General features: G+C 35.6%; 1 protein-coding gene across 2 annotated transcripts in view; it reads left to right on the top strand.

Annotated features, from left to right (window-relative positions):
• Positions 1-12,153, top strand: part of fibcd1b (fibrinogen C domain containing 1b) — a 98,885-nt gene that overhangs the window by 65,684 nt on the left and 21,048 nt on the right. For both annotated transcript variants that reach the window (XM_060863082.1, XM_060863081.1), the window contains exon 6: positions 4,847-4,943. In XM_060863082.1, the coding sequence (XP_060719065.1) occupies positions 4,847-4,943 (97 nt within the window). The remainder of the gene's footprint in view (positions 1-4,846; positions 4,944-12,153) is intronic.

Here is a 12,153-nt window from a genome sequence, read left to right as displayed (position 1 = left end):
TAAATGTGAAACATAAGGTTGGGTCAGTAAACGTGAAACATACAGTAAGGGTGGGTCAGTAAATGTGAAACATAAGGTTGGGTCAGTAAATGTGAAACATAAGGGTGGGTCAGTAAATGTGAAACATAAGGGTGGGTCAGTAAATGTGAAACATAAGGTTGGGTCAGTAAATGTGAAACATAAGGGTGGGTCAGTAAATGTGAAACATAAGGGTGGGTCAGTAAATGTGAAACATAAGGGTGGGTCAGTAAATGTGAAACATAAGGTTGGGTCAGTAAATGTGAAACATACAGTAAGGGTGGGTCAGTAAATGTGAAACATAAGGTTGGGTCAGTAAATGTGAAACATAAGGGTGGGTCAGTAAATGTGAAACATACAGTAAGGGTGGGTCAGTAAATGTGAAACATAAGGTTGGGTCAGTAAATGTGAAACATAAGGGTGGGTCAGTAAATGTGAAACATAAGGTTGGGTCAGTAAATGTGAAACATAAGGGTGGGTCAGTAAATGTGAAACATAAGGGTGGGTCAGTAAATGTGAAACATAAGGGTGGGTCAGTAAATGTGAAACATAATGGTGGGTCAGTAAATGTGTCCAAAAAAAGGTAGCAAACAGTAAATACAAATTATTTGTGCTGATTAATATTGGGAACTAATACCAAAAGCAAATAAAAGATTTTTTTTTTAAATAAAATACCACCTTTTTTATTTCAATTAATGTAGCAATTGTAACTTATCTCATCTCATAATTTCTCAAAATTTGTTGTCTGGTTAGATACAGTAGTAGTTTTGGAGTATCAGTGTTTTCATGCCAGTATTTTAAGCACAAATGAAAAACAAATTCTCACTGGATTGGGATAAAAATCCAATTCCTTTGAGTGTGTTCATGGGCATTTGTCCACTCATTGATGTTTCAGAAGAAGCATTTTGCCCAAACTCTCAGATTTGCATCTGTCATGAGAGAAAAGATACACATTGGAGAAAAGTTGCCTGATATTTCACTTGGGCTTGAAATTTTGCACCCAAGCTATGAAGCTGTAAATTTCTAATAAGCAAATATATTTAATTTTGAGTGAATAGACTCCAGCTTTGCTAGCAGTTAATATCAGATAAAATAACATTATTGTTAAAGCTGAACAATGAATTAAACAATGTAAGCGTTTTATATTAAAATATATACATTAGAGTCTTTAGTTATTGTTTTAGGAGAAAATTGCTAAAATGTATAGGAGGCAGAACAGGAAGAAATACTCTGTAGTCACATCTTTATGGTATTAGAAAGAAAAAAGTTATTAAAAAAAGACGAAAATGAAAATGATGGGGAAATGGCGTTAATTATAGTAACAATCGAGTGCATGCTGAGCTTGTTATTAGATGAGATACAGACCCTCAGGCTATACATAAGCTCATTAAGATACAGAGGAAAGGCATTTTATTACACAGAGCTCACATTGAAAAATAAATAATGTGAAAATTTATCCCTAAAATAATTTATATGGATTATGAATATTTAATGGGTATGTACTATATTTCTTCAAAAGTTTAAGGTTTGTAGTATCTAGACACACATACAGTACATACATACTGTACATACACACACGTTTATCTGCAATATCTATCAAATATCTGTCATTACATTGTTTATGGTCTGCTGGCTAGCTCTCACAGCAATGAAGTTTGTGGATGCTTTCATGGAGTTCGTCTTGTGAAAACTTCTCCAATCATGCCTTTATAGACCTCACACACACAGTGGCATGGTAATGCTAGATGGGTTTGGACCCTTTAGTTCCAGTGAAGTCCAGTGAAGGTTAAATTAGGAAGGATAATAGTGTTCCAGAGGTTTCCGTAAGTATTTCTACAATTTACTGGCTGTTAATTATCAACAGAACTGTAGTAGTTTGCTAACTACTTAGTTTGTAACCTGTGTTGTTTTATGGACAGCAAGCAGGTGTAGTGAAATTATTATTATTATTATTAGTAGTAGTAGTAGTAGTAGTAGTAGTAGTATTAAAATGTTGAAATTGATGTCTACTTAGATAGAGCATAAAGTTTTTTTTAATCAATACCAAAGCTACATTTTCAGAACTCTTACATACAAAACTCATACATACTGTACGTCATCTCCCAAACTCGCTCAGACCAGCAAAAGATTTCATACATGTTTTAAAAATAAGCTTGTAAGGTAAGTAGGGTGGCCATGCTAGTTGACATTATCCACCCCGGTGATCGTTTAATGAAATGGGATCTCATAAGGCTGATAAATCTAACTAAATAACTAACCAACTACTGTGTCCTTTTCACCCATCTGGGGATCTTAAATGGCCTGAGAAGCACAGCCAGGAGATCTGGAAATCCCAACCCACCATCATCAGCATTATTTTAATTATTATTGAACTCTTGGAATTGTAAGCCAGACTGACTGGCCCCTTGAATTGAGTGGGTTTATCTAAACCTCAATACCTCCAATACAAAACGAGTGAACCGATAAATTATGTCAATTTGGACATTAATATAGTACACATTTTAATAATGAGACTAATAATTAAATAGTAGAATTATGTTTATAGAATACAGTATCTACTGGGCTGGGGTGGTTGCTGGGGGTGTCTGAATTTATTTTAGAGTAAAAGAAGTCTTTACTACTGGTTATTTCCAACTACTAGAAGAGAAATGTATTAATAGGATACTATACAAACCAATAGAAGCCAATCCAAAGAACCCAAAGGAAGCACAAACAAATATGGGGAGGACATGCAAAACACAGCAACATCAATGGCCAATGACCTAAACTAATGATTGAATTTGGGACCCTGAAGCAATGAAGTAGAAGTATAATGAAGGGAGCCAGCATGCTGGCCATGTTCTATATTATAGAGTACCATTAAATTGTTTTAATTAATAGTTTCATTTACTGACATAATTGTAAGATGGAGTATGCATTATGAACATTATAATTGTACATGAGCAATCTAGCTTACCTAGTGAATAAGACTTAGGAGCTGTACTGATGTTTGTACATCTCCCCTTATTCTTCATCATATTTAGGAATTCATTGATATGAAAGATTGGAATCAGTGAGGTTTTCAGTGGACATTACTAAGGTCTTGCTGTATGACCAAGATATTACATGGAGTTCTTCTTGTCCAAACCTCTCCAATCATGTCTTTATAGACCTCTCACACACAGTGGCATGGAACTGCTGGATGGGTTTGGACCCTTTAGTTCCAGTGAAGAGAAATTGTACAACTGCATGATATAAAGACTTTTGTGGTTTGGTTTCAACTTTCTGGCAACAGTTTGTTGGTGTTCTTTATTTGTGAATCCTGCAAAAGTTGAAAATATGTTAAATATAAGCAAATTAATTATATTATTAAATATGGTCTTAACCTTGCTTAGACATTTTAGACATTTCAAGCATTACCTTAATCCCAACCTATTTCTTTATTCTGTTAGCTGCTTATTTTGCTTCTTTCTAGAAATAAGAAAAATGATCCACTAAAAGAATAAGACTACTTCAAGCTTTAATGAAGCAAAAAATGTCTAGAGATTGTTATTAAATATTTGTTTTAATAGATTTTCACTTGCGAAGTTCATATTTTGCAGCACAGTTTCACTTTTTGGTACGTGTTTACTGTAAAATATGTTAGCAATTTTTGCTGCAATGGCAGAAAAAATATATATATATTGTGTTTTTGTTATTGCTGATGGTTCTGCTTTGTGTATATGTGCATACTGTACTTTTTGTAATAGTCTTACTATTTGTCAATTACTGTGTACATCTTTGAAAAAAAGCTGTGATTTTAATAGGAATTACAGTAACCTTAATTTTAAGAGCTGATTTTTATTTGGTCTTTTGTCTCATTTGGATCTGGTATGTAAAAGTGTTCTTGTGCAATTTCATGGAACTTTGGGCTATACATTTTTCTCAAGCTCATCTTATGACATAGCAAAGAAAAATTTTAGACATTTTTTCAGTAAGAAAGAAAATAGTTAACTTTGCTAACTACTGATATATTATGGAAAGTCCAGGAGTGGTGAAAACATATGTATTTAGGAAAAATAGGTATTACAAATTTGGTAGATATAAATCCAGTCGCCAAAGTCAAACCCTTGCAAACCTTACGACTTTATAGCTTTTCATACAAGTCGGCCATGTTGGCCAGGTGGAATAACTTGTGGATTAATTTAGTCAATGTATTTTGTTTTAGTTGCATGAACATGAACCTTCCAATGATAAAGCATTTTACTGCAGAATGGGAAATGTTTGTTGTGATGGGAAAGATTATTGCAATGTTTCTGAATTCTATTGAATACATCTTTTCTACACATGTGAAGAAGCTATTCCTCCTCTTCATGGGCTTTCATTTGGACGTTGATTTAAAAGCATAATTACATAAAAATAAAGATTAGTTGGTGAAATATTATCTAATGAGTAAGCCCATAGGCTTGGTGGCCTTTATGTAAGTAAGTATTGATTACACAATCCCTCTCATTGTACTCTGTCTTATGCTAAGGGGCCCGTAATACTCTGTAAAGGATATGCTGAGTTTTGTACTAACTGGTGAGTATATCTGCATCAAGTAAGAGTAGATGGAAAGAGTTTAAGAAAGCACCAGACATGATGTATACTCTTGCACCTCGAGATAAGAAGAGGCTTTCTTATCTCACATCTGAACTTCTGATCCATTGAGCTTATAGACTCTGAGTAATTACACATTATATATCATACACATTACATATATTTTTTCAGTTAGTTCCACTGGCGTCCTTTCGTTACCTCATTTTAAGTTGCTTACAAATCAAATGAAGAAAATCTGCATCTTAACCAAGACTGATCTGTTTTTCCTCAGGTTATTCAGCGCCGAGAGGATGGGTCTGTGAATTTTTTTAGAGACTGGGACTCTTACAGAGAGGGATTTGGCAAGATCACAGGAGAACACTGGCTTGGTAAGTGTGTGTGTGTGTGTGTGTGTGTGTGTGTGTGTGTGTGTGTGTGTGTGTGTATTTGCGTGCATGTTGTATACAGTATATTGTTGTGATGCTGCATTTTCACATTGTAATTAAATTTTCTCTTTGAGCAGAACTCTTATCTCTTTCCTTTTGAGTTAGTGTCTTTGGGGAATAACTCAAATATGGATTGGATGAAAAGGTTTATTACTTTGTTAGAGACCAATTCATCAATGCCAGTGGAAACCGTGGAAAAAGTGGAGTGCTCGTTCACTTTGTTTCCTCAATTTATCCCTTTCTCTGTGTGTGTTGCACTTGTTTTCCTGCTCTTTTTTTTCCAATATGAACTGGGTATTTCCAATTGAAGTGCTGTAATCAAGCTCTTCACCTTGCTGAGGAGTTTAAACAGGATTCTTGAACTCTGAGTATGTGTGTCTTTGTGTTCATGAATGCATGTGTTGGTGCATGAGTGAAAACAGTAGACCTCTAAACTGTATCAGTGAAAATGGCAGAAGATTAGCGGTATGACGAAGAAGAACAGGGAAAAATTTTTCGGCTTACTGACAGTTCAGAGGACAGAATACAACTTTCTTATATTTTAGAGTACTACATAGAAATACATTCATATTGACAGCACAAGTGGGATTCACACATATAGATAAATGGCACATTTTTTTCCCCTTGTGATTGCTAAATTATGTGTAAGGATTTTTTTTTCATCTTAATGATCACTAGCAGTGGGCAGTAGTGGTGGTAGTAGCTCACCTGATCAATCATAACCTCAGTAATAAATATAAATCAATTGAAATCACTCTGTAAATGCTGTGAATTTTATTTGTGATCATATGATTGTGCAACCTGTAGTTGCATAGCAAAGTTGTCAGAATTGATAGTTTGGATGATTGATGGAAGGTTGGTGGTTGATATGATGCAGTATTTTTACCCAGGGATTTCCTGTGACATCCCTTATGCACCACCAGCACTTGAATATTTAATATGACTTTATTTATTTTACATGGACTGAATATTAATGAGTAAATTAAGAATGAATTAGTTCTGAACATTACTAGTTTTGGTGTCTTACAACACAGAAAAAAATGCATTGCTGAAGAACATACCTACTTGCGAAGGTTGTACCTGCAGTACATGCAGTGCCGATGATAACACGGCGGTTTGTCTACTATCTTATCTTAGACTTATCTCACTAAATGCCAAGAATCAAACAAATTATGCAGAGGCTAGCGTAAACAATGTTTACCTTATAAATGGTGGCTAATACGATTAACGGAATTAAATTAACTTAGATTCAAAAACCATTTGTTTTCTGGGAACCAAGTGCTGTCTCTGAGGTGTTTCATTGGATTTGAAGGCAATACTGCAGTGAGTGCTTGAGCGCTTTTATTAATCAAGCATGCTTGCAGGGTGATTGTCCAATACCGATTACCATAAAATGCTTGATACTGGGCTAATTAATCGACCGCATCAATCGATCAGTAATCCATTAATAATTACCATTGACCAACTTACGATGTCCCTCTTCACCATGTTTCAGTCTACTACTGCAAGTTGTGTACAATATTAATTTGCAATGTTGGTACAGATTATGATCTTTTCTGCCAAATGTTTTTTTGTTTTTATTTTTAGTTGTAGAACAAGGTAGAGCTTGAAGTTAGGAGACACTTTCTTTTCCATATCAAATGACTATGCGTGTATATTTTACAGCGCATTACACTGCTATTCACAGGAGATCTTAGTAATCAGAATTCTAGATTATTGTCATGGCTCTTAAGCAAGTTCATCTGCAGTTCATCAACTCACTCTCTATTTAAATACCCATCACCTACTCCTTTTGAGAATTCTTTCCCGACACTTGCCAGATGGCTTTCCTAACCCTTTGTGTATGCGTTCTGTATTAAGTCACTTGAACAGTTCTTTGTGTTTCTTCCTTGGGGTTATCCCTGATCTTTATTACTTGTAATGAACAATTAACCATACATTGGACTTCTATTTGTTCTTTTTGTTTGTTTATTTTTGGATTGGTTTGTATTTTTGGTGCAAGTTTCCATAGTGTTTAACAGGTTTATCTTGCACTTCTGGGTTTAGGGGTTCAATTCCCACTTCTGGTCTTGTGTCTGTGGAGTTCCCATATTCTACTTGTGATTTGAGGGTTTCCTCCAGGTATTCCCTTTTTCTGTCCTAGTCTGAAGGCTGACATCTGACAGAGATTGACATCTCTGATTGGTCCTGTGTGTGTGTGTGTGTGTGTGTGTGTGTGTGTGTGTGTGTGTGTGTGTGTGTGTGTGTGTGTGTGTGTGTGTGTGTGTGTGCGTGTGTGTGTGATTGTGCCCTGTGATCAGTTGACACCTTTTCCTGGGTATCCCCTGCAAGTGCCCTGTGAAAGACATCAAATTCCCCAAAACCCTGTATAGCATAATCAGTACAGAAACTAAAACAATCCTTAATAATCTCCTACAACACTAGGCCCTAAAAACCATATTGAGTCACCCTTAGTTACAGAAGACAACATCCTATTTTGGAAAGCAAAGTTTCCCAAACTACAGTACTATCAGCATTGCACTTGATTCATTGGTATTGCACCCCTGCAAAGAACTTGCATGGTTCATACCCCTTTGCAGTCTAGGAATTGTTAGCCTGAGCTGCTAGAATTGTTAGCCTGGGCTATCTGACTCCATGTGAGTAATCTTTTTTCCTCTCTAGGTTAAAATCCCTGAAATGAGAGAAAACAGAAAGTCAATATCAGACAAAACCTCATTGATGCATTTGGTAAAATAAATGAGAAAGACGTTCTAAATTGGGCCAAACTCCCACCTGTACTATAAGTGTGCTTCATAGGATTTTTGGAATTAAATAGAGGGCTTTGGCATAAAGGTATATAATATGCTTACTTAACTAATAAAGAAAACCTAGAATATGTAAAGTCCTTCTAGGCTTGCTTGCATCTTTCCTTCATGCCTTTTAGTTTCACAATCCCCTTGCACATATGTTTTAATGACTACAACGGCTGGTGCTCTGTCAGCACTATATTGTTCCTGTGATGCATAGTGGTCCAAAGCAAAATGTATTTCAAGCTGATTTTTTGGAAGTAAAACCTACATGACAGCATTTCAGAGCTGTACTAATGTTTTCTTAGCAAAGGTTTTTCATTATAAAGTTATGCTTGTATTTGAACAAGTGAAATCCTTCAGCATTTATACAGAAAAATGTTTGTGTGTGTATATATATGTATACTGTACATATATATAGAGTATGCATCATTTTTACTCATTTTCTACCGCTTATCCGAACTACCTCGGGTCACAGGGAGCCTGTGCCTATCTCAGGCATCATTGGGCATCAAGGCAGGATACACCCTGGACGGAGTGCCAACCCATCGCAGGGCACACACACACACTCTCATTCACTCACGCAATCACACACTACGGACAATTTTTCCAGAGATGCCAAACAACCTACCATGCATGTCTTTGGACCGAGGGAGGAAACCGGAGTACCCGGAGGAAACCCCCGAGGCACGGGGAGAACATGCAAACTCCACACACACAAGGCGGAGGCGGGAATCGATCCCCCAACCCTGGAGGTGTGAGGCGAACATGCTAACCACTAAGCCACCGTGCACCCCTTAGTTTTTAGAATGGCATTTTTAAATCAGTATGTAATCAATATGCAAAAAAAAAATCTCGGAAAATGGAATATGAAGGTATAATTAATCTATACAAACCACCAATGTCAATTAATTTGTGTGTATATATGCAGATATACTCATAGATATTTGGGTTGTGAATGACTGGGATATGAAGTATATAAATTTATAATTACAAATGAGGTTATTGACACTTTTACAGCTTTTTCACTTCAACGGCTTTTGTTCTAAAGTCACAGACAATGCAGCCTGAGAACAACCCGACAAAATGAAAAGTGCAGCAGAAATGGAAACACTTCTGAAAAGTATAGCACAAGAATGATCTTCAGTGTTTCATTTCATAGCTGGAAGACCTGAGAGATATGAAAAGCTTGAAAACTGACTCTGACTTGCTGTGCAGCTTGAGAGGTAATTATTTTGCTTGGCAGGTTCTGGTATAAATTGTCTCTCTCTGGAAAAAATGGATGCCCTTAAACTGTAATAATATAGTGAACATCATTAGCTTAATACAAAAAAAAGGAGCTAAACGTCTGCCAGTGTTTAGCTGAAACTGTTATTAGCTTTGATGAGTCTTCCACACTTAACTAATTCAGCAATCAGTATCGGTTAGTTTATCTTGGGATAGACTCTTAAACTACTTGCATAGAACAAGAATAAAAATAGTTTTATTTAAAAAAAAAAAAAATTCTGGGTAATAGGAAAAATATGTCTTCTCGTCATGATTAATACCACAGTGCATAGAACTGAATATGCTTTTAAAGAGAAATTAAATTTACCCTCAGGAATCAGTAAAGTACACCATATGGCCGAAAATATGTACCTGAAAGAAACCAAAAATAACACCTGACTGTCACAGCCATATGTGGCTCATCTCCACAAAGTTGGAAGAATATCTTTGTACAGTGTAGCTTGTTGAACCCAAAACTGTTTCAGCATGACATTGGAACTTTATACAAAATAAGCCTTTCCATGAGATTGGAGGCTGTTAGGGCCAAGTGGTATCATCCAAAATGGACATCCATCCATCCATCCATCCATCCATCCATCCACCTATCTTTCTTTAGAATATTTAGGTTTACAAAAATTATTTATATTTCTTAAGTTGTTTTGACTTTTTAAACAGCTTACTGGTTAAGGTGGTAGGCTTCTGGGTGGAAGGCTGTGATCTCAAATACCATCTGGCTCTTACTCCCTCAACCCCTGAGATCTGTCCTCTCTCAACTGTAAGTGTCAGCCGAACGTGATGAATGTAAATGTATACCACTCAGCTGGAATCAATTGAAGCAGAATATGAGGAATTATACTAAATAAAAATCACAGTGTGATTTGTATAATTGTATTAATACAGAAAGTGAGATGCACTTGTGTATTTTGGTTGGATTCCAAATGCTAGTATAAATGGTTATAGCATGATTTTATTTTTTTTATAATGAAAAGAATGTAAGGCCCAACGTGTCAATCTTTATTAATAAAGTTGCCGTAATATTCCTGTACGGCATTTCTATAAGGAAATGGTTAAAATTAAAAATAACTCATCTTTCATATTAGAAAGATGATCTTTAAAATTCTGCAGGATCTTCTCATGTATTTCATATGCTGTCATCTCTATATCTAGATGTTACACAAGGCATGATCCTGTTTCTCACCATAGCAGCTTGTAACCAATAAATTGATTTTCTTTTTTTTGTTTTTTGATTAAGCACTAAGGTACACAATTCTTCATTGTTCTTTTGTCTTTTGATGAAATTCTTAAATATAGAATTAAAATGATGACTCCATTGACCTTAGCTTCTGTTGTCTGGAGCCCCAGTTTCCTGTTCTTGGCTGACAGGAGTGGAATCCAACGTAGTCTTCTTCTTTTGAAACCACAAGATGCATTTCAAGATCCTTTTCTGCTTTTTCCCAGCTTGTAAAAGATGGTTATTTTTAAATCTATATGCAACCAGATGTTGTTGAGACACACAGACAGAAAAACATATTGTTTTCATGACCTTTTGTTTGATTGTTTTTGGGGGTCATGCGGTAAGGCGGCTGAAATCAAACATCAAGGCGAGCTGTCTTGTGTGTAGTCTACATTAATACAGATTAATATATATAATACTGTTAAAATGCAGGTAGGGTGTGAGACATGCTGGTGAGATCATGTGTGCTTTTTGCAGAAGACATCAGATCTCACAGCTGGCTATCTTTTCAGCAGCACCTCTGCAGTTTCTGTTATTCTGTCAAATAACATTTCGGAGAGTATTTCAGAAAAGGTCATTGTTCAACTCTCTCTCTCTCTCTCTCTCTCTCTCTCTCTCTCTCTCCATCCATTATCTATCTGTCAGTTCAGCCATCAATCCAGGGGATATAGCACAGTGTATGATTTTTGTGATTTGAAAGAAAAATTCTTTCTTTCTTACTTTAATGTACTCTTAAACAATATAAGGGGAAATTATAAATGGTTTGGTGAAGCAGAAGCTTAAGAGCCTTCTATTCACCCATTTTTATGCATTAACATCAAAGAATGTGCCTTTCTCTTATTTTACGTTATTATTAGATGAATGATAGCGTATTACTCATGATTTTCACATCATATTTGTTGCTATATTCAAATCATAGTGGGTGAAATCACAAGCGCTTTCATACATACCTCATATACTGACATTGATTTTTAAAAAATAAATCATTTAGATAAAAGCAAATTACAGTATATGGCAATATACGGCTGCATCTCAATAGCTATTTGGTTGTGACTACAAATAAACAGATGTGAACTCTCACAACATGATGAATTCTGACACTGTAGGCATCATACACTGCATCCCACTGCATTAATAATTTGACACACACCACACAACATGCCCTAACGCTTTTTATCTTCTCTCGTTTATTCTCTCCCACACGCTGTTTTTCTTCCTGAGAGACTTTATGAAGTTATGAGAGTTTTTATTTAATCAATTATTAAGCATCCTAAAGTACTTTTTATCCTAAAGAACTATAACGAAGTATGATATCTGTGGAAAGTGACCAAACTCACTGTGTTGACCTTGTTTGAAATGCAAGCTTTTAACACAAGGGCCAAGCAGGAATCTGCCATTAAATGGGATTTTTGTAGTGTTTTTTTTTTTTTTTAGTCCCAGTATATGTGTCTGTGATCCCTGCTGCCTGAGCAGTGATACGTTCAGAGACATCATTAAAGGAGCTGTTACATCTCACTTACTTCACAGTCTCATGACTCAGTCACTTTCTGGTATCTATTAAGAAACTATATAATCTTTACAATACTAGCTACTGTACTTCTGCTTATGATATCTAAGCTGCATTATTTTTCCATGATTTTAATTCGTTTTCATTAAAGTTATCACATATGTAAAGTTCGGTAGACGAGTCCTTGGAGTACCAAAGGATGATTTTATGATAAGATGGACTGCAGATCCCGAATTTTCTCGTGCATTGTGATCTGATGCAAAAATTCCTGATTTAGAATATGCCGACTTTGTAGTACAAAAAAACAATTAAAAACTAAAATATTTAAATACAAGATATAAAAGTACTCAATTCTTTAAG

Source organism: Tachysurus vachellii, chromosome 26, assembly GCF_030014155.1.
Source record: "Tachysurus vachellii isolate PV-2020 chromosome 26, HZAU_Pvac_v1, whole genome shotgun sequence".
NCBI lineage: Eukaryota > Metazoa > Chordata > Actinopteri > Siluriformes > Bagridae > Tachysurus > Tachysurus vachellii.
Note: the sequence above shows the minus strand (reverse complement) of the source record. Positions and strands in the feature narration are given on the sequence as shown.